Source organism: Triturus cristatus, chromosome 9, assembly GCF_964204655.1.
Source record: "Triturus cristatus chromosome 9, aTriCri1.1, whole genome shotgun sequence".
In the NCBI taxonomy this organism is placed as follows: Eukaryota; Metazoa; Chordata; class Amphibia; order Caudata; family Salamandridae; genus Triturus; species Triturus cristatus.
In genome coordinates, this window is record NC_140592.1 from 937493212 (window position 1) to 937517474 (window position 24263).

The 24263-nt window shown below is 44.6% G+C and overlaps 1 protein-coding gene across 2 annotated transcripts in view; it reads left to right on the plus strand.

Annotated features, from left to right (window-relative positions):
* The window catches only part of TRIP11 (thyroid hormone receptor interactor 11), a 417310-nt gene that overhangs the window by 208338 nt on the left and 184709 nt on the right, over window positions 1-24263 (plus strand). For both annotated transcript variants that reach the window (XM_085626513.1, XM_085626514.1), the window contains exon 9: window positions 2033-2128. In XM_085626513.1, coding sequence (XP_085482639.1) covers window positions 2033-2128 — 96 coding nt within the window. The remainder of the gene's footprint in view (window positions 1-2032; window positions 2129-24263) is intronic.

Consider the following 24263-nt stretch of genomic DNA (forward strand, 5'->3'; position numbering starts at 1 on the left):
TTCCAAACACAGGATGCTGGCACTTCCCATGGTGTCTTAAGTTGCTGGGCAGATTTACATTTCAAGCTATTCCCATCCGGTCACTTGATATCTGATGTACGCGGCCTCCTAGCAGACAAATGGGGCCCAGTTGAACCCTTGCGCCCGGGGCATAGGTAGGGAGGCCTGCCTCTTCCTTCCCCTGAAGCTGCACGGCAATGCTCTCAGCCAGGTCTTTCAAATAGTCTCCTTTAGGCGCCTTTCCCTCTGTCCAGTCCCCTTTCCGCAATCACAGTGCGGCACAATGGGTCTCTCCCTAGCAGCAAGACGCCTGCCCCCTGTCCGTTGTTTAGCCTCCAGTGACGTCTTCGCGCCTGCTGTGTTAATAGGCCTCGGAGCCGACGTGCCGGTATCAGGAAACCCAGGTCCGCCACGCCTCTTCCTCCGCTTAGACCGCGGGCTCGGTCGGGGCTTCAGTATATGGGGAAATCTCAGCGCTTAGTCCCCACGTTACCTCTGCTCTCCGCTGTGTGTCTGCTATTACCCCAGCACTTTGGTGTGAGCAGGATTCGGGGCAGCGACCGCCCCGTGTGCAGACCGCCAAACCGGGGACTCGGGTAGTCAGAGCACTCACCGGATCGTCCCTTCTCTGTCGGCGATGGTGGGCGCCAGTGCAATCAGCCGCTCCGCTCACAGAATCCAGTAATCTTCCTGGGATGGGGCACCACGAGGTTCTTCCTACACTGTCCGGCGGCCAGGCTTCTTCACCATCTCGAGGCTACCGTTGCAGTCTCCCCGCACCGGGAGTCCGCCATTAGCGCCATGCCTGCTCCGATGGGGAGGCTCCAGAACGGATCGCCTGAGGCACCCCGCAGGTTACAGCGCCCGTCGAGTATCTCCAGAGGGGTAAGGAATTAGACACTATGCTTTCCTTTTAGTTCAGAGTGCGGATGGCAGCGGATAATTAAGGATTTTTAAATGGGGAAGTAGGAGCTCACTCAGCCTTTCCTGTTGGCTGCTAGCCACGCCCCCACCCCCTAGGTCATTTTTAACTGTTAAATGGCACCTCTTTTTCGGCACTGAGGTTTACTATATTGGATATTACTTATATGCCGAAACACCCTTATCTATGTCAGGGTGTCGTCCTTTCCTTAGTACCTTTTCGTATTTGATTGATGTTTGGGACTATTGAAATCTTAATGAGCCTTAGCTTGCATGAGCAAAATGCTTCCAAGTCATAAGTATTGCTTTTTGACTTAATTTCAGACTGTGTTTGGATCACATAAGATGGAAAATGTGTCTCTTCTTTAGAAAGCCTGTGGTTTTGTATGTTAAGTCTATGAACCTGGGCAACTTTCTGGGCATTGACAAGCTCTTGCTTCCTGAAACCTCACCACTCCTTTTCATAGCCAGTTTCAATGAAAAAACATGTTAGCCTTTCTCTCTATTAAGGATTGCTGGCAGTCCTTGGATCTCTGGTGAAAGCAAATCCTAACTACTTGAATACATTTTTATCTGCCCCACAATATATTCTCCTCACTGATACCGGTTAGCTCAAAATCTAATCAAAAGGTGACTGTTTCTGCAACCAGGTCTCTTTGTTGCTCACCGGGTAATTCGTCAGTCTTCTCTTAATATACCTGTGTGAAAACATGAAGTGATGTTAGCCTTTTTCACCTCTGCAGTCCTCTGATCTGACCGTTTGAGATTTTATGAGATTTAGTCTGACCATAAAAGGGCAAACTATTTTCACCTTTGGATCCCCGAGTCTCCAGCAACCGCATCTGGAGTTTTGCCACTGCCAATCCTTTTCGAACTTTCATAAGCAACTGACAGTTTACTTATATATTTGCATCAGCGTTTTCAATCACATTCTCAATAGAGGCTATAGGCGACAAGTCTGCAGATCATTATACCAGTTTTTGTATTCATTTACTGTGTTCAATCATTCAAATAAATGTTTGAGACCTTGTAAGTTATTTTGTTTTACAAAATGTTATTTGGTTGCATTTTTCAACATAGTTTTTAAGCCGTTATTGTCTACCCTTCACAGGTCGACGGCTCTCAGGCAGATGCAGAAGAAGTTTTTAAACTGAAATTGAACCTGGAAGAGCTGCAGAAAGCAAAGAGCCAGATTGAAAATGAAAAAGTATGTTATGGTAATAGGAATAGGAATTACATTAGTTGGAGAATAATACACTTTTAACTTGCATCCATGAACATATTCTGCCCCGAAAGCCAGATTCACTTTTCAGAGTACTAGGCGCTCCAAACAGACCCTGATCACTGACTGCTACTTGGAGCTGATCTTTTGGTTTTGCTTTACTAACAACAGCAGTTTTCTGCGTTTAACAGCTGTATGTTCTTTTTTTAATTTGTCCTCTCTTCATAGATCTCCACTTCTACCCAATACTGCGTACTTCTGGAAATGTAACTCTTTTAGAGTTCATGTACTCTTAGAGTCTAAAAGGAGGGGCTTACAGTTGTCTAATGGTTCTAAAACCTCCATCGACAATCAAAGCATTAGACGTTCAGAAAAGAAAATGTCACCCTCTTTGTCACTGAGGTACAGTTTATCTGCAGATCTTAAAGCATTATCTGCTCTTTTAGAGCTTCCTTGCGAATTCAGGCATGCCTTAGCAGTTGAATTATTGTACTGATAGGATCTACTGGTTACAGTCTGCCCTGGGTTGCCGTTAGATACAGTGCACACTACCTGCATTGTGTGCAGGCAGCATCACCATATATTCAAGTTCTGTGACCAGCTGTCCCACTTTCCTCCTCCTGAAAATTTTCCAACAGACCACAGGCTCCTCAGAACAGTGTTTCCTCCACAAGCATACTTGCACTGCTATCCCAAATCCTGTTGGAAAAATTGGGTCAGTACCTTTGAAAAGAAGTCAAAAACATAAATTGGAGCTTTTGTTTTTACTGATTAAAACACGGCTTGGACAGCAGAGCTGATGGCTGCCTGATCCCGTTTCTCTGCTCAACGCGGAGACATCAAGCCTTTCTTCTAGAGTCCACCGAGGCTTAACGAAGAACGAACACCAGGCTTCGGTTCCCGGTGAAGCGGGGCACCTAATAATGCCACCAGCGGTCATCAAAACGCGCTAATTTCACTATAATTCCTGCCAGTAACTTTGTCGACCAGGAAAATGTGGGACCCCAAAATGGCGGACATTGTGTGGAACCTGTTGCTGCTGTGACGGTGGATCAATTACACGTCTGATCACCTACCTGAACGGCCGCTCCTGGGGGATTTAAGCTGCCTCCGACCCCGGTTAAGGTACCGCTACCTCTACAATAACTCATGCCTATTTCATCATCGCAGCGAGCTTTTCAGATGTGGCCTGACCCTAAGATGGCGGCCGTAATAGAGACACTTGCGCACAGTCAGCCAGCGTTTTATTGTGCTGCAGAGTGTATTGAATGCTTCATTATCAACCCGCTGTGTCGCTCATGTCCCATGCTTGCGTGGAGCGCATCTTGCCTCGCATTGTTCCTCTTTTTTGCCCACAGATTGCCAGAGCCTTCGGCAGTTTCCCAAAATGGCGCCCAGCTCCTAGCCTCAGGAACCTCCAAATGTGCCATCTGACGTTCTGATTGCAGCTGGTCAAGTACTCCAGTGAATTCATTTTCCAATCCTTTAGCTGGTCATTGTATGCCTTGCTGCTGTAACTAAACCTACCATGCTTGCCTGACTTTGGTGCCTGACTTTAAAATGGTGTGACCTGCACTACTGCCATAGCTATGTGCAGGCAATCATACATCATGGAAAACACAAGGAGATGATGGACGGAGCGCTGAAACTTTTCAGACACTCACCCCCAGTCACAGATCTAGGTTGAATCCATCATCGTTCTTTATCTCACTTTGCCACCCCAGTTCAGACACAGCTATATGCAAATCAGTCTTGATTTGATCCGGTGCCTCATGGGAACAGTCCAGAACGAACTGCCAAGCCATGTCTTCCCTGGATCAGAAACAAGCATCCTTGGACTGGTTTCGGGCTAACAGACCTCATCAGCCAGGCTAGCCTGAGTCCAGTGACAAAGTGAGCAAGGAACTCACGTCTGGGCATACCCGGTCTACTTAGGGCGAACAAAGCAAACACAAGGAGATGATGGACGGAGCGCTGAAACTCTTCAGACACTCACCCCCAGTCAATCCAGTCACAGATCTGGGTTGATGAGGGCTGTTAGCCCGAAACCGGTCCCAGGAGGCTTGTTTCCGGTCCAGGGAAGACATGGCTTGGCAGTTCGGGCTGAACAGTTCCCATGAGGCACAGGTTCAAGACTGATTTGCATAACCCTGGATGCAGAGAAGGCGTTTGATAGGGTGTTGTGGTCCTCTTTAAACCATTGCATGCATTCCTTCGATCTTGGTGAGCCCTTCATTAAAATGGTCCTGGCACTCTATGCAAAGCACTCTGCACGCATCGTGATAAACGGCTCCCTCTCTGAGTCCCTCACCCTCCAACAAGGTACTAGGCTGGGCTGTCCGCTATCCCCTTCTCTCTTTTTGTTGGGACTAGAACCCCTTTTACAAGATATAAAACAGAATTCCAATATCGCTGGAGTGAATTTTAATAACATTCAGGTTAAACTTGCTGCATACGCAGACGACATCCTGATAGTTACATAAAACCCTGAATCCTCTATTTTAGCCCTGATGAACACAATTAGCATCTACTCCATACATTCCGGTTATAAACTGGACAAAGATAAATCGAAAGTAAAACCATTAAACATTCACTGCACAAAAGAGATCTTGTGTACATCTGGTCTGGAGTGGCAACCTGGTTACATAAAATATCTGGGGTTTGAGATTGGCTGCAACATTATTGACACACTTCTACACAATTAAAACTTTACCCTAGAGAACATCAAGAAGCTACTAGACAATTGGTCACCTAAATTCATCACCTGATGGGGCAGAATTGAAACGATAAAGATGATGATCTCCCCGCTAGTCAACTACCTCATCAACATGTTACCCCTTGTTCTATCAGAGGATTTTCACCACAAACTAGACAATTTCATTTGCAAATTCATCTGGCAGGGTAAAAAAGGCAGAATTTCCCTCAAAAAGCTCAGGTTGATGGAGCTCTGGGGGGCGTTAACCTGGCCGATTTTAAATCCTACCAAACTGCATTCTTAGCGAAACAGTGGTTCTGAACTCCCAGCAATTATGTTACAGTTTGGTTAGTAGTAGAAAAAGCTAAATTAGATAAGCTAAACCCCCTTACCTTACTGACCTCCAATTTTATAAAACTAACTAGATCTAAGTCTATACTCAAAAATACAAAAAACTCACCCTTACAACTGGACAAGAAACTCAATTCAAGCATCAGACTTTTAAATTTAGAATCATTATGGAACAACCGTAATATTAAATACAAAGGTAAACCCTTACACTTTGAACCCTGGATTAACAAGGGCATCGTCTTTTCTCATCAACTAGAACACTCTTCGTATCACTTATCTTTCACGGGAATCCAAAACAAATACGGTTTAGATAAGATAGAATTCTATAACTTTCTTAAAATCAAAACGGCCTTATCAAAATCAAAAATACATGAATCCTCTCCATCACTGCCAAGCTTCATCTCTAACATCAACAAGCAGGGACACCAAGTCTCTCATATTTATATAGTTCTATGGCCAAAAACCTCGTCCTTATAAAAAAATATTATCACATTCTGGGAAAGATACCCTACCAGCCCTCTGTCTGAATCACAGTGGACCCAAATCTACAAATCAGTTACCCAGAGTAAAATCTCCCCTGTTTTATCTCAAACTAAACTATGGCTCATCCATAAAGCTTATTGGACACCGGCACGCTTACACTCACAACCCCTCCGTTCAGATCCGACCTGTTGGAATTGCAAGGAAGAAATAGGAGACTTATCCCATCTTATTCTCCACTGCAAAACTTTGTCAAAGTTCTGGGACAAAGTCTTCAAGTTCTTATCTAACCTTTTTCGATGTCACCTAAAAAGAGAATTATCCTCTCTAATTGCAGGTCTTCTTAGTACTGAAATAAAAAACCAAGCAGACAAGGCACTATTCCATCTCCTTCTCACCTCTGCAATAAAAATAGTCCTGAATAACTGGAAGGATACTCACAAAGCCTCCTTCAAAGGTTGGAAACACTGGATCATTCACATTAGAGGCGCAGACAATATCGTCCTCCAACAGTCTCCTTGGAAATCGTCTGTCAGACATATTTGGGACAAATTAGATAACTACTTCGCCACAAATAAACCGCCTTGACACGAAATGATGTTCGTCACTCAACTGGGTTTCCCTCGCTCACATTATAACCCTTACAACCACTAATTAGCGTAGGTTGTCCTTTCTCTCTCAATTCCGCTTATGCCAGTCCACACGTATGTTTTTATACAAGCATGCTCGGGGTTTGAACCCACACTCGCTTAACAATACTCTCCCTCGTCTCATCTATGTACAACTACCTTAACCGATTCACAGACTTTCAGGCCATCCATTGTTTGATTTGTATTTTTTCATTTTAATTTTCTATAATGATTTTGTATTATAATTTGCTGTCTGTTTGTAAATGTTCTTTTAATTTTATTGCTAGCATTGGATCATACCCTTGGATTTTATTGATGTGTAATGTCACAAATTTACAAACATTCATGTATTATATCCTGTTTTTTTTTCTTTCTAAAAATGCTTACTAAAAATCATTTGAACTAAAACATTAGTTTGCAGACTAACCTCCACCTTCTTCAAGAACTAGTGTGGGAGGTACTTGACCATCACCCACATCTGGATGTGCAGCTCCTATCTGTCCAACCAAGCTAAGCAACTCTGGTGATTTTCATCACACCCACAGCCAGGACACTATCAGACTGTAGATAAAGTGGTGTAATAAAGAAAAAACAAGGAAGCAGTCCTTTTCCATCTATGCTCTCTGGATCTGGTAAAACACACCTGTATCCATCAGCAGTGCTCCAACGCTGCTACAAGAAAGAGTTGAAAGCACACCTCTTTAAAGAACACTACTTCACAATGTTTTGACAAAAGCCAGCTACCTCTCCTTTCACTCATCTACTTTATGCTTGTATTTGACCTTGTACAGTGCTCTACTGCCTCTTGGCTAGTTTTGCCCTACAGAAATACCACATGCATACAGGAAGCTGAGAAAGGAAGATGGGATCTTCCAAGCATCTTTGTTTTTGTGCTGCTTATAATGTGGCTAGCTGTAAATAAAAATTTAAACAGGCAATAAAGTAGATATCTGCACCTGTATTTTACCCTGTTTTCTATGTGATTGTTATCTTCACCACTACACCTTATACTGGATCAAAATAATTGCAAGGTGTCTCCCAGCAGCACAACCTTGATTCTGGCTAAAACACCTTCTGTCACTCTCCACATTCCTGCTTAAAAAAAACACACAGCAGGCAACACACGCATAGAAAATAACAAAAGTATCTTTCATTTTAAAATTCATCATATAATAGCCCATATCCATTTTGATAGTAACGATCAGCTGGTATTAAGTCAGTATTTCACCAAGACCAAGATTTTCTTGAGGGTCTTAACTTGAGTTTGCATCTTAGACGGAGCCTTCTCACAAAAGAGTCCATGTGGAGCTTCTCTATATTCAATATGAATTTTGCTTACGGAGGCTCCATCCTTAAAAGGATCCATCTTGGGCTTAACTCCTAGAGACCGTTTTTCCTATTTATAATCAGATCATAAAAGATATCATTCTCTTTTCTTCTGCTGTTGCAAGACAGGTCAGACCATCTTCCACTTAACCTTTGTTAATCAGTGAAAATAATTATTTTTGTTTAGTGCTTCATGCCATAGATATGTATTTTCTGACTACTGTAGATAAGTGTTACCATGACCCAATTCAGTGGTGTTCAACTTACCTGCCTCAGAAGAATGAAATGCTGATTTGGCCTTCCTGGCATTTGAACTTGTGACCTGCAGGTCATAATGCAGAATACCAATGGTGAGTATTTAACTCACTGATCACTTTTCCAAAAAGTCTACAAAGTTACTACGCAGCCAGGTTACTTACAGCTGTTTCAGTTTCTAGATTGGGCGTCTTTCCACCTATACTGCACCAAAAATAATGTGTCCTTAAAGCCAGGCTTCTAATACTGATCACACATATATTTGTTATTTTTTTTTATTTTTTATTCTTTAAACATTTTATTGATTTTGCAAACATTAATAAACCTGATCCACATTTATTCCTATTTTACATCTTAATACGTGAAGGTATTTACTGCTTAACATACAATATACATTATTTCTGTGCAAACGTAAACCTCTTTTTGTTTTGACATCCATCCTATCGCATCCAACTCCCAACCGCCGACCAATCCACCCCCGCCTTTCCACAAAAGCCACCTTTTATTCACTGACATCCGAGATTGACTCGGCTCGTGGGGGTTCACATATATTGCCCCTGAATTCGTTCCATTTTCCCCATATCTTGGACCACTTCTTGGGGCATCCCCTGTGCATGTACACCGCTCGTTCCGCCACCATGGCGTTATCCATGTCATGTCTCCAATGTTGATATGTGGGGGGCAGCCCCGACCCCCAGTTCTGTGCTATATTACGCTTTGCAATTGTCATCCGCAGTGTAGCCCATTCCTGCATCCTCAGGTTCAAGTCTGTTGGTTCCCATATGTAAAGGAGGCACCTCTTTGGCTCCGGTGGTACCTCCGCCTCCCCCACTCTCGCAATTACCCTCATAACTTTTTCCCAGTAAGGTACAATCTGCGGGCATTTTCATATTATATGAAAAAATGTACCTGGTTGCCCATAGTGTCGTAGGCACAGGGGGTCGGGAGCTCGTCCCAATTTATGCAACAGGGTGCGTGTATAGTATATGCGGTGAAGGATCTTTAGCTGTACCAGTTTGAGTTTGGAGGGGATCGCCACTTCTCTCGGTGATGCTAATGCCTCCTGCCACTCCGCTTCGTCCAGTGCACCCACGTCCTCCCGCTAGTGGTCCCGTAGGGACGCCGTGGGGTCCCACGCTGGTTATTTATAACTTTGCGGTAGGTTTGGGAAATGGCCCTTGTGGTCATGTGGTCAGTAAGGAGTCCATCCTCCAGTGGTGAGGCCTCCGGCAGCTAAGTATTTAGTGGTATTGCTTTTAGCAAGGCATGTTGAATCTGCATATATCTGAAAGTTTCGGTTGGGGCCATGTCATACTTTTCTCTCAGTTGTGCAAAGGGAACGACCCCACCTTTCACCCAAAGGTCTCCTATTTTTGAAATGCCTATAAGGTCCCATTGTTTGAATCCCTTGGTGTTGTATAGCTTACCCAGTCGTTGGGTTTCCCAAAGCGGTGTAGCCAGTGTCCATCTACCCTCCCACCCCAGCGCTCGCTGCGCCGTGTGCCATATTTTGACTGTGTGATCTGTCGGGCCCATGAGGCTGTTGTTCCTTGCATTTGTATATAGGGCCCTCAGTATGTGATCAGCCGGCAGGACGTATCTGTCTAGTCGGAAAGCTGGTTCTGCCTGTGGTGCATGTATCCACTGGTTTATAATCATAAGTTGCGCAGCCCAATAATACAGTTTTATATTGGGCAGAGCGATCCCCCCATCGTACCAGCTTCGATTTAACTTGTGCATCGCTATACGCGCTGGCTTTCCGTCCCACAGTAAAGTAGTAACTTTCGCCTCAATTGCCTTGAAGTATTCCAAGGGGACCGGAAACTGCGTGTTCTGTAGGGTGTGGTAAATAATTTAATTACCGGAACTTAATTTGATGCGGAAAATCTATAACAATAGCTCAGTAAAATAAGAGGCAGAATCCGTGGTATTAGAGGTTCGGAACGGGCTTTATTCCAGAATCAATTTAAATTGAGGAGCTCCATATTCCATCACCACGAAGGTTCAGGAAGTGAAGACGCTACTTTATTGACAAGTAATCATTTTTATACAATAGGCATTACAGTGAAACAGATGGAGGAGGCGTAACAATTGATAGTAAAGATAAAACATACATGCGTAGCAAAAGTGGGTGTAACTAAAGAACGTCATCAGGTATGATGTCATAATAGGGTGGTTCCATGAAAGAATTTCGCAATGTCAGCAGAAATACTTGGCAGAAATGCGCGCACAGCAGCATGACGTGGGATTGACGTGCAGCTAGGGGGTGAAGGGGACTTGACATTTAGCTCTACATGTGGCGACAGGGAGTCTGGGGGGTCAAGTCAACCTAATCCCAAATCATATCTAACATCCTATGTTTAAAGAACTGTGTTATCCAAAAAGAGAGGTCTCTTAGAGTAGAATCTTATTCTATACTGACTATACTGACTGTTAGTGCGTGTACAAGCGTCTAAGTGTCTACACTAGATGCGAGGGCAGAAATCTTCCATAGTAACAGGGCTATGAATTACTTGCATGAAGACAGAGGAGCCGGGCCTTTTGCTCGGTAGCTGGAAGAATGTTTACTTAAACTACTAGACAGGAATGCATTGGGTAGGGAGCGGAGCAGATAATCTCGAAGGTGAAATACAGTTTTTGGCAGGCGACGGGCTGATGTCAGGCACCGTTAGCCGCGCAGAGAGTAGGGCAAAGTTCATGGATACAGATGCGAGCTCAGACTGGAGCTTTCAGAGGCAGAAGGCAGGAAAAGGCTTGATGGCAGAATCAGGGCCTACTCGCCTGGACTGTAAAATGGCATAAGTGAACCATATAAGGCCGGTGGCCTTTCATACTTAGGAATGGAATATCCGGCCCATTCATGGCGGATCTGAAAGAGGACATGTTGGCGGTGGACGCACATGTGTTTGCGTCTTCATAACTGGAACTGGAGGGAACATACATGTACTTGTGATTTATACATGAAACCGTTGGGGTCCAAGATAGGGGACATAACTGGTCATAAAAATCCATATTTCCACATTCCCTCCTTGTCCCCTACTTGCCCGTCAAGAGATATCAATCTTCATCAATCCGTTGATCTGTTCATATAGCATCATTTGTTCTTCTTTTTTCTTCTGGGATGAATGAAATCTTGGTGGTGGAATACACGATGTGGCACACAGACCACAGATTGCTGGTCCACATTGTAGGCATAGACAGCAACTGAATAATATGAGGAAGCCAATACCTAGGAAGGATAGGACCTTCCATCCAAAGGTAGATAATACACTCCAAAACCAACCGGACCAAGTCCAGGTGCCTGGATTCTGGTGTATCTGGCTTACAATCTTATGAAGTCGAGTTATGGCTTTATATACAGATGGCGAATTTTCTGGTATGAAAATGCAACAACTTGATCCGATGACCCTACAAGCTCCGCCCCTATCGGCCAGGATGACGTCAAGGACAAGACGATTTTGAAGCACAACAATCCGCATAGCAGACTGCTCTTCTGTTAAATTGCCTAAGGCGGAAATAGTTTCGTTCACTACTGCTTCAAGGGTTCTGGTTAATCTACGTATCAGCTTACTATTGGTAACTGTACCTATATAGGGAAAGAGACCTTTATTGAAATCTGTGTATTTTTCCCATGCTGTCTCAGTGTAATCGACTATTGGGAGATCTCTCCTTTCTCTATTGTGTACTAAATGAGTGTTTCTGTGATAATCAGGAGGAGCTAGGAAAACAGGCGGCAAAAGGAATCCGATGTAGCAGGTACCATCCCAATCTAGAGGCAAACGTATGTATGCCGTCTGACCACATATGAAGTAGGAATGGCGGGAAGCTCTAAATGTAGACTTGCCTTGATCACTAAATTCTATTACAGTGGTGCATCTACTATGGCCCATATGTATGGAACCATTCTTTCTTACACATAGTTCACCTTTAACTGGAAATACTGACATGGCGGGCAAAATTGGAGTAGCTTCGGATTCGACATTCAGGATCATGAGATTAAGCGTAAAATTACCTAATCCATATACTTCATTTTCTAGATCAGTTCCTGTTCTTTTGGGAAGTCCCTCCTTGTTAGGGTGACAGACTTTGAGTAAAACTAAGTTCAGATTTCCCCATACCCAGTTATTCTGGTAAACTGAAGAATTCGAATCTAGGGAATTAATTAAACTAAACCATGCTCCACAGGAGCCGTTGTGTGTGAACGGGTATGGAAAGAGAGGTAGAATTCCTTTATAGTTCTGATAGGGAGGGAGTCGGCCACATATCCAACAATTTGTAGCATTGCTAACCTGATGGGAATGATGTAACATACTAATAAAAGTGTTATTGCGCAGCGCAAATCTATAAGACAATTCATGCGGAGGTAATTCACTAAAAGAATGTTCGGCAGTAACATTGTAAACATGTCTAGAAATAGGATAATATATGTGCAACAATATACTTGCAGTAATTATTAAAAGACTTAGGAAAAACAAAATTAATAACGTCACTGTGCAATGACTACGCAGTGATTTACAGTACGCATGTCGTTTCAACTTTATCCTTCTGTTTCTTTCTCTATACAGGTCTAAGGGGTACATGTCAGAGACAAATTCGACCGATTCACCTTGGAGAGGACTTAAACAATCAAATTGCCTGACTTGCTAGACCGAAGTTTTAGTTTATATTGTTCATGGTTATTCAGTTCAACCAAAGGAAGTTTTGAGTCAATCGGAGAAGACACGCAAGGTGTGTCGTTTACGTCTGACGGTAGTCCATGAAATTTCTTGATATGACTTGAATGTATCCAGCCTTTTCGACCTTCGATCTTCACGGCTGTCCTCGTCGTTAGCAATACGAGTTGAGGCGATTTCCACCTAGGATCCAGCTGAGACTTCCGATCAAAGTTCCTCACTAAAACCAAATCCCCTGGAATTACGTCATGGGGTTTCACCTCGGTGTTGTCGGGAAAGGCTGCAGCTACCTGTGAACGACAAGATTGTAGTGCAGACATCAAGGAAGCCAAGTAATCTGTCAGCATATTACAGTCAATATCAGTTATTTTGCGTGGTATAGGCGTCCCCCACATATTTGGTGGTCTACCGAAGATCACCTCATAAGGGGATAGCCCTGTTCGAGAGTGTGCTACCATTCTCATGTAAAAGAGTGCAACGGGTAAGGCTACTACCCAGTCGACACCTTTCTCTCTGCATATTTTGGACAATCTAATTTTCAGGGTCTGATTATGTCTTTCCACGAGACCTGCTGCCTCGGGGTGTCGGGCACAGTGAAATTTTCACTGATAGCCTAACAAAAGTGAAACGTGTTTCATTAGTTCGGATGAGAACGGCTTGCCGTTATCTGAGTAGACAACACGTGGTAAACCGTATCGTGGGAAGAATTCTCGAACTAACTGTTTGGCAGTAGTCGGGGCAGTGTAATCTGAAACCGGGTATGCCTCTGTCCAACGGGAAAGAGCACAGACAACTACGAGAACATATTTGAATCCTCGACATCGTTCCATCTGGATATAATCCATCTGGAGGACTTCAAAAGGGTGATCAGGAGGCTGAAATCCACCCTGTTCTACGGGAATGCTTTTACCTGGGTTAAACTGACAACAGATCATACAGGTACGAACTTTTTGTTTAGCTGCTGCTCGTAAATGTTTGTTGAACCAAATGTGTTGAATGCTGTCTAGCATAGCTTTTTCTCCTAGATGTGCTGGACTATGTACAGTGTTAATAACGACTTGGACCATTGAATCAGGAAGGAACCACACAGATTTTTCCTTCGTCATCCATCCTTGATCCGTTTGGATCCCTCCTAATTCAGTCCATTTCTTTATTTCGTCTGATGTAGCATGTGTCTGTATGTCAATTACGTCAAGAGCGGGATCCTTAACCATCATACAATGTGTTGGTGTCGGGACTATTTTCTTTGTCATGTCGGATGTTTGAGTTTGAGCAGTCTGTTTAGCTGTTCTGTCAGCTAGATCATTGCCTTGAGAAATGATATCAGTAACTTTCGTATGAGCTTTACATTTCATAATTGATATTGCAGTGGGTAGATGTATTGCATCTAATAAGGCATGAATAAGGGGTCCGTGCTGAATGTGGGCACCGTGAGAAGTTAAATAACCTCTCTCTCGCCACAGCACGCCGAAGTCATGTACAACTCCGAATGCATAACGTGAATCAGTGTATATGTTGACTTTTTTATTTGTGGCTTGAATACAGGCTTGTGTCAGAGCGATGAGCTCTGCTGCTTGAGCTGACAAGGTATTTATGCAATTTGTTTCAACGATTTCAGTGTCTGTTGTGACTGCGTAAGCGGCCACTAGCTCTCCTGTACTTGTTCTCATACATGAACCATCTACATACAACGTCAGGTCTGGGTCTGACAATGGGACGTCTGTCAAATCTTGTCTGGGTTTCGTCGTGATAGTGATAACTTCAATACAATCATGTGCTAATGGGTCTGTTCCGTTTATTGGTAACAGTGTGGCAGGATTCAATGTACTACAACGTCTGATTTCTATATGTGGCTGAAACAATGTTAATTCGTAACCAGTAAGTCGTGCTATAGTCAAGTGTTGTGTTTGTGTGCGGTTCAAGAGAACCTCTACTGCATGTGGTACTTGTACTGTCAATGGATGTCCTAATACTATGGCATCGCTTTGTCTGATTGCTAAAGCTGTTGCTGCCACTGATTTCAGGCACGCAGGCAAAGCCTGAGCTACGGGATCTAATGTACTAGAAAAATAAGCACATGGTTTGTGTGATCCTGCTTGTTCCTGTGTGAGTACTGACAAGGCAGTACCTTCGCGTTCTGTAACGAAGAGTGTAAACTGTTTATTGTAACATGGTGTTGCTAAAACAGGTGCTTGGCATAAGGCTTTCTTTAGGCTTTCAAAAGCTTGTGTATGTTCCTGAGTCCAAGGGAGAACAGTCGATGTGGCTGCCTCCTGTGTTGTCAATTGAATGAGTGGTTTTGCTAGAAATGCATACTGAGGGATCCACTGCCTACAATATGAAGTGAGGCCTATGAAAGCCCGCACCTCCTTTTGTGTCTTGGGTATTGGCATATTAGCAATTAGCTGGATGCGATCTGGTGTAAGCTGCCTTCCCTCCTTGGACAGCGAGTGACCAAGGTAAACAACTCGCTGGACACAGAATTGCAGCTTAGAAGGGGACACCTTGTGCCCCTTTTCGGCCAGAAATTGTAAAACCGTCAGTGAGGCTTTTTCACATTCAGGTTCGCTTCTAGCGGTGATCAGCAGATCATCGACATATTGAAGCAGGGCAGTGTTGACTGGCATGTGGATACTGTCGAGTTCTCGTTTCAGTGCTTGGCTATAAATGCTGGGGCTTTCTGTGAATCCTTGAGGTGCGCGTGTGAATTTAAAGCTTCGTCCATTTAAACTAAATCCGAACAAGTATTGGCTTTCCGGATCTATTGGGACGCTGAAGAAGGCATTCTTGAGATCAATTACAGTAAAGAATGTTGCTTCGGAATCAATGGCTGTCAGTAATGAAGAAATGTCTGGGACTACGGGGTATTGCGGTACTATGCATTTATTTAATTCGCGCAGATCAATAACCAATCGATATACTGGCGGGGCTGTTGGATCGGTTCGTTTAAGAATCGGAATTATCGGTGAATTACATACATTGGAGTCAGTTTCCACAACCACTCCTTGGGTAATAAGCTCGTCAATGATTTGTAGTAAAGCCACTACAGCATCTGGGGGTAACTTGTATTGTCGCATTCGTGGAAGTACCACTCCTGCCTTTAGCGTGACTCGATATGGTGTAATGTTCATGCAACCAACATCTGTAGGGCCTTGTGCCCATAAATGTGTCGGTAAAGTCTTCAGTCGGTGATCCATGTCTCGGGACACGTAGTGCCCTTTGAAATCACGTAAAAACAATCTTACTCCTTCCGGAGAACAACATATAATAGCTCCTAGAGCTTTCAAAGTTTTTATGCCTAACAAGTTTTCTGGACATGATTTAGTAAGTAATAAATCTGTAGTTCGTGTCAAGGGACCAATCGTAAGTGGAAGAGGCTGTGTTACTTCGTTAATGATAGGTTTTCCTGAAAAGCCAAGGGAAATATTCTGTGAGCCTGAGAGGGGTGCCCCTGGAACTTCACTACGTTTTATTGTTGTTCGGCTTGCCCCTGTATCAAGTAAGAATTTTCTATCTTGACCTAATAGTTCACTGTGTACATAAGGTCCTTCTTGATCTACAGGGACCTCAATAAGGGGTAAGCCAACTTCCCTCTCTAGGCTGTTTCATGAGTATCGTTGATAATCAGGATAGTCATACTGTGCAGTCTGATACATCTGTCGGGTCGTTGTTTGTGTGGCAGCAATAGGCTGCGGTGGCGGAGCTGGCATAGACTGTTGCGGAGCTGGCATGGACTGTGCATGCTGCAGTGCTCCTTGTTGGTTCTGATCCTGTCTAAGTGGTCGTGGTCTTTCTTTTGTATTACCTATGGCGATATTATGTTTTAAGACGGGACAATCGTGTACATAGTGACCTGGCTGTTTACAATAGTTGCACGTCCCTTTAACAGGACCTGTTGAAACACTGGACTGTGTTATACCCTTCTTATGACCGTCAGCTGGAACTGTCTGGGAAACTAGCATTTTCATTTTCGTGTCTTTCATGCGTCTATGTTCATGTTCTTGTTCTTCTCTAATTCTATTGTGATGGTACTGTAGCATTTGTAACATTTGTGACGGAGTGTTACCTTGCCAGGTACTCTCGAACTTCAATACTCTATTCTTAACTTGGGGCAAGGCATTTTCAACCAATTTTGTCACAAACAGATGTGGATACGACTCGCTACTGGCTTTTATTCCACTATTTATACCAAAACATTTTTCAAATCGGGAATAGAAATCACTAGTGTCTTGATCTGATTTCTGTTTACAGGCTGAGATTGCACCCCAGTCTTCCTTTTTCGTAGTTAATAAACGTGGCAGTACCTGTACTAGTAGACCTGGTAGTGCTTTGATCTTGTCCCCGAGCCCTGAACCTGGACCTCGAGCTTTTTCTTCGTTTTCTAATGCTGTCCAATCTATCTTCTGGTCTCCCACCTCCCAATCCTTTTCCTTGAGTTTTTCGTAAATGCCCGCAGGCATTAATACCTTCAATATTGTCATAATGTCGGGGTAGGTATATTCTCCCATGAGTAACATATCTTTAATTTCACGATGGAAACCCGCTGGGTCTTTGTCATGACTGGGTACCACTTTCTTCATTTCTAATAGTTCTATTTTGGATATGGGTGTGTATACAAACACACGTTTAAACTCATTGTCGTCACCTTTTATCGGGTGCACTTCGCGTAAGGGGTTCTGTCTATCCATGTAATACGTCGTTCTTTCCTTGATAGGCAGTGAGACATGTTCAGGACATACAAAAAGGATGTACTGCTTTCTGGATTCTAGTATTTCTCTAATTAACTTAGTACCGGAACCTCTCCATTTATTCGTGAGTAATTCAGTCAATATATCAGGTAAGGGGCCAGGATCGGAGTGTTGGCTTTTATATAATATAAGGAGTTGTTGAATCATATAGATACCAGCTAAACGCTGTTCATCTGGGGCGAGGTTCAAAAACGTATGCGCTAGTGTATCATCACCATATTTTCCAGGACTATCAACCCAGTGAACGGCTGACCTGGCTAATTCTTGTTCGTCCATAGAATCGAGTATATGATAACCCCTTCGTTCCCGGAGTAATTTGTCAGCGGCTTGGAATGAATGTTCGGGGGACCTTATATTTATTATAGGAGTTTGGAATTTTCTGTTATTATCTGGACGTATCGGACATATCGGATCAGTAAAGCATCTAGTATTATTGCAAGATCTTCCTCTACCTACATAGGCCATAGTTTCTAACTGTCCTGTGTGCAGTTCTAATTCTTCCTCGTCCTCGGTTTGTTCTGGTTCGTCTACTGCTAATCTTTCCTCGTGTATTCGTTCTATTTCTTTGCGGATCTTTCTGCTCATAGCTACTATACATGATCGTTTATCGTGTCTCCCCTCTGATATATTCTTACCCCATGTGGTAAGAATTTGCATTTCTTCCGGATTTACCCCTGGTTGATCTTGATTTCTGATCACACAGTTTATGAGGAAACGTAACAGTTCCCCCTGTATTTCCACCTTTTGGTACTCCATGGCTCTGGTAATACTCTCAGGGTCTCGCCCTGACTGAACAAAATGATATATATTTTCTAAATGTGCAGTCATTCCTGGTAGCTTCCCTAAGTATATTGCAGCTCGTCGGATACGTAATGATGCCAGCATCCTTTCGTCCCCTTTTCCGGGCACAGGGTCATATCTACAATCTATTAGAAGTTCCTTGAGCGTGTTGGGAGTTACTAGTTTGGGTGTACGTTGGTGGGCTAATTCTTGAAAGGAAAGTTTATTTGTTCTGGGTGGCGTAGAAAAAATGCTTGATGTACCTCCGGTAGCACCACCTGGGGTGCTGGATGTGAAAGGATTCGTTGAACGTGATATAGCAACCATAGGTGTGGACGCGGATGTAGAAACAGATGTGCTTGCCGGAACTTGTGTCGGAGTTTGCTGTTGCAGAGGTACAGACGAAGGAGGGTCTTGGCGTTGAACCCCCTCGGCAGACGGTCTATGTGGCGCAGTATTAGCATACTCGGGAGCTGCGTCGTCTAAATAAGAGGAAAGAAAAACATCTTCTGCGGTTCTGGGATGCCCTTTGGGATGTGCTTTTATCGGAAACAATGGGGGTGGCAAGTCTTTTGGTATCTCCGGAGTAGCCTTAGGTAATCCTTCGGCCAGAAGAGGATACATACCATTCACAAGGGCATTTCTTTGTCTGTCTGTTTGTTCTGACTTTACTCGAGTACCTTCTTCAATTAATACATTTTCTCGAACTTTATTTGAATTCTCCTTACTTTTCTCTTCCTGTCTGAGCGCTTTTTCTGTACGTCTATATGATTCTTTACGCCATAATTCAATGGCATCTTTCTGTGACTGTCTAGCTTTCTTTTTCCATAATTCTTCTTCTACTTTCATAATGCAATCTGCATCCCAGGTCCCCGCTGCGGGCCACCTCTGACTTTCTGGTAATTCCTTGGTGTAGTCTACCCATAGATCAAGAAATAATATGGCGTCTAGGCCATGTTTATGATACATGAAGTACCCTGGAGTGTCCCTAGGAGGAATGGGAACAGCTTCTTCGAGTACCCCTTTTCTGGTTTTGATCTGTCTTAATTTCGAAAAGAGCGGCATATTGAGAACTGATCTGATACCTAATTTTGAACACGTTTAATACCATAAAACACAATAATGAACAGTCATTCACACCACAGTATACAGAACGTATTTAAAACATTTTAACATTTAACATTTAATGAAATAGACAATGATGGCCATTTAGGGAAACTAGTCACTAAGCATAATACTCGATACTAACTAGGTAATTCTGAATTATATACTAGACATACTTGATATACTGCTAAACAGTACAGATACACTGCTGAAACAGTGCAGACCGGATTTGTGTACCCAAACCCGTCTTGACCGGCACAACCTATGTGCACGTCAGAACGCCTCCCCGATAATGGTACTCACCGGGTAGCTCGGAACGGAAGGCCTCGGAACTGAACTGAACTTGAACCGGACTGGACTCGACTCGAAACTTCGGAAACTTCGGAAACTGGTGGGCCTCTGTATACCTCGGATCTTGCTCTCTCAGCTAGGCTCTGGTCGGGATACTTCGCACTTCTCACCGCCTCGTCTGGGTGTTGATCGCAGCCTCAGTTACCCCCGCTCGGCAGGAGGGAGATACAGGAAATCCTGTGGGTACGCGTTGTTGTCCGTCCAACTGTGACAGGAGACCGGGCCTGCAACGCACCGCCGGCGCGTGAGATGAGAAAGTGTCCCTGTTCGGGCGCCATTTATGTGGTAAATAATTTAATTACCGGAACTTAATTTGATGCGGAAAATCTATAACAATAGCTCAGTAAAATAAGAGGCAGAATCCGTGGTATTAGAGGTTCGGAACGGGCTTTATTCCAGAATCAATTTAAATTGAGGAGCTCCATATTCCATCACCACGAAGGTTCAGGAAGTGAAGACGCTACTTTATTGACAAGTAATCATTTTTATACAATAGGCATTACAGTGAAACAGATGGAGGAGGCGTAACAATTGATAGTAAAGATAAAACATACATGCGTAGCAAAAGTGGGTGTAACTAAAGAACGTCATCAGGTATGATGTCATAATAGGGTGGTTCCATGAAAGAATTTCGCAATGTCAGCAGAAATACTTGGCAGAAATGCGCGCACAGCAGCATGACGTGTGATTGACGTGCAGCTAGGGGGTGAAGGGGACTTGACATTTAGCTCTACATGTGGCGACAGGGAGTCTGGGGGGTCAAGTCAACCTAATCCCAAATCATATCTAACATCCTATGTTTAAAGAACTGTGTTATCCAAAAAGAGAGGTCTCTTAGAGTAGAATCTTATTCTATACTGACTATACTGACTGTTAGTGCGTGTACAAGCGTCTAAGTGTCTACACTAGATGCGAGGGCAGAAATCTTCCATAGTAACAGGGCTATGAATTACTTGCATGAAGACAGAGGAGCCGGGCCTTTTGCTCGGTAGCTGGAAGAATGTTTACTTAAACTACTAGACAGGAATGCATTGGGTAGGGAGCGGAGCAGATAATCTCGAAGGTGAAATACAGTTTTTGGCAGGCGACGGGCTGATGTCAGGCACCGTTAGCCGCGCAGAGAGTAGGGCAAAGTTCATGGATACAGATGCGAGCTCAGACTGGAGCTTTCAGAGGCAGAAGGCAGGAAAAGGCTTGATGGCAGAATCAGGGCCTACTCGCCTGGACTGTAAAATGGCATAAGTGAACCATATAAGGCCGGTGGCCTTTCATACTTAGGAATGGAATATCCGGCCCATTCATGGCGGATCTGAAAGAGGACATGTTGGCGGTGGACGCACATGTGTTTGCGTCTTCATAACTGGAACTGGAGGGAACATACATGTACTTGTGATTTATACATGAAACCGTTGGGGTCCAAGATAGGGGACATAACTGGTCATAAAAATCCATATTTCCACAAGGGCATACAGGAATCTTGGCAACGCCATCATTTTAAAGAGGGCGGCTCTGCCCAACAGCGTCAGTGGGAGAGATCTCCAGTGTTTCACATCATGGCAGAACTTGTCGAGGGGTTTCGTGAGGTTCTCCTCAATGAAAAGTGTATGTCGGGGTGTGATATATATTCCAGGGTATTTGAATCCCCTGGCCGCTACTTGTAGTTTACAGCCGGGCGGTAACCTCGGAACAGTCCCGTATAGGACATATAGTAGGGATTTCTCCCAGTTTATCGTGTATCCAGAGACCTGTCCATACACGGTGCAGATGTCTAGCAAGCTAACAATGGAGCGTGCCGGGGACGTCAAGTATAACAAAACATCATCCGCATAAAGCGAAATACGGTCTTCCCATCCCATCTCATCCCGCGGATCATCTGATCCTGTCGTATCCACGCCGCCAGTGGCTCCAGTATTAACGCAAAAAGAAGCGGCGAGAGTGGACAGCCCTGCCTCGTCCCTTGACCTAATGGAAATTCTCCTGAGATACGCCCATTCGCCACCACTTGTGCCAAGGGTTTTGTATATAAGAGTTGGATCCATGCTCAAAATTTATTGCCGAAACCCATTCGTTGGAGCACCGCGAATAAAAATGGCCATTCGATGAGGTCAAACGCCATGCGTGCGTCCAGTGATAGGATCACCGCGTCTTCCTGTATGGTAGATTTTCGGGACATTTCTCCGTTCAGACGTCTAAGATTGAGGGCTGTATTGCGCCCCGGCATAAAGCCTGATTGGTCCGGGTGTATTAGTGTGGGGAGGAGCGGTGCAGTCGCAACGCCAGTGTTTTTGCCAATATTTTGGCTTCTGCGTTAATTAGGGATATCGGACGGTAGGACGCACACTTCTGCGGCGGTTTTCCTGATTTATGTATGACTACGATGGTGGCTAAACGTTGATCCCGCGGCAGTATTCCCTTCTGCAAACTATCATTGTACATATTGAGCAAATGAGGCACCACAATGGTGGCTGTTTTTTTGTAAAATTCTACCGGTATTCCATTAGGTCCCATCGCTTTTCCTGTGTGGAGCGCCCCCAACGCCCGCACCAACTCGTCCTCGGTCAGAGCCGCCTCGAAGTCCTGCATTTCTGTATGTGATAAAGTAGGTGGGCGAATGTCACGGAGAAAGGTTACGTTTTCGGGTATGGTTGCCGTGGCTATGAGTGTATAGATGTTTTCGTAATGGGCCGCAAATGTGTCCGCTATTTGTTGTGGGTCTGCCGTGGCAGAGCCATCATTCCTCTCTAGCTGAGACACCCAGCGATTTGCCTTTTCCCGTCTCTCTAGCCAGGCCAGAAGCCGACCTGTTTTGTCCCCCATTTCGTAGATTGTGTGCTGCGTTGCCGTGTTTTGAGCTTTTGCCGCCTCCCATGCGTATGCCCTATATTCCTGTTGTGCCAGAGTCAGGTTAAGTGTCGTGGCGTCTGTCATATTGGTGGTGTTTGCAGTTTCAGCCCACAACACCTCCCATTTCAGGGTGTCTAGGTGTAGTCGCTGCTCTCGTTTATGGTTAGTAATTAACGAGATGGCTTGCCCATGGAGCACTGGTTTGTATGCCTCCCAAAGTGTAATGGGGGATGCCACCGAATACACGTTTTCAATGAAGTAGTGTCTTGTAGCCTGCGAGAGACCCTTGCCTATCGTGGGGATCTTAAGCTACCCGGGGTAAATAGGGAAAAGTACTATTCGACCCGGTACACCTGAGAGGTAAACAAGTTGAACAGGGGAGTGGTCTGAATTGCCTCTCGGCAAATGGGATATCTCCAACTGTGTTCCCGGGGTCATTGCAAGTGTGAAAATGTAATCAATCCGCAAGAGACTATTATGGGCGCTGGAGTGGAAAGTGTATTGTCGTTCAACTGCGTATCTTACACGCCATACATCAACAAGCCCCAGAGCTTCTATAAACTCCTTCAATCTACGTGTAGTGTTGGTAGGGACTCTGTGAGGTGTGCGGTCCACCATGCAGTCCATCGTGGCATTGAAGTCCCCTCCCATTATCAATTCTCCTGGTGGGAGGATAAGTAAGAATTTTCCCAGCTCTTGAAAGGCCACCTGGTGGAGCGCGGGTGGAACTTAGACTGAGACCAAGTTGTAATCTCTACCTTCCCATTGACATGAAACCGCAGCAAAGTGGCCCTGTTCGTCAGTCCACGATCCATTAATGATCAGAGGGTAGCTTTTATGAACCAGTATCCCCACTCCTCGGGAACCAGTGGTAAATGCCGAATGAGCCATCATCTTGAACCCCCATCTATCCAAGGCCCTGCAGGCTGTTCCCACCAAATGGGTTTCTTGAATCAGTACGGATGCGGGGGCTTTACGTTTTAAGTATTGGAGGACCAGCCGTCTTTTAATGTTATTACCCAGTCCATTGACATTCCAGGATATGATTGGCAAGGGGGTGCCTGGCCCCCCCAATGACAGCGAGCGGTTGCCTGTGTCCTCAGGCCTTGCGAATTTGTGTGCCATTTGTTAATGTCGCTGTTAAGCCGTGCAACGTGCTTCACAGTAGACCAAGCAACAGTGCATATCATGGAATACCTTCTAATAGTTCGTGGATTTACAACTATAAAAAACAAACTGAACCTCTTAAACTGAGACCCATTCTCCGCCCCCCTCCCTGCCTCCCTACCCGGCGGTTCTGGAACTGCCCGCCACCCCAACTGAGCAGAGTGCTTTAACCCCAGAACTTGCACCATGGTAAGGGGTGTGAGACCTCCGAGGATCCCCAGGAGCCCCCCCAGGGGAGGATATATCACCACGGCCACCATTACTAATCCCGCTCATACCTGTACGGTGCACTCGCCCGCACCCCAGTGGCCCGGGTGAGCCAATCCCCAATAGTAAGTTCGTATAATACATGAGAAGTGTCTCTCCAACAAATCCGTATCATGATTGCAGTCCTCTCTGTCTGTCAGGTATCGACGTTCCGGAGTACAGTCCTGACCATTAAGATAGTTCGTGAGCAGCTACTCGATCGCCAGATACATTGCGTTCTCCACTCGTGGGTAGTGACGATTCAGCCACGCTGTGAGGACGTTGTTTCCCCGATTATCTGGATCCTGCAGCCGGGCACCATCCCTCCAGCCATTCCTGAGCCTCTTCCAGTGTTGTGAATAACCATACCTTTCCCTCCGCCTCTACTCTCAATTTTGCCGGGAAGAGCATTGAGTATTTCAGTTCTCTTGCGCGCATCTGCTGCTTTACATCAAGGAAGTTACGTCTTTG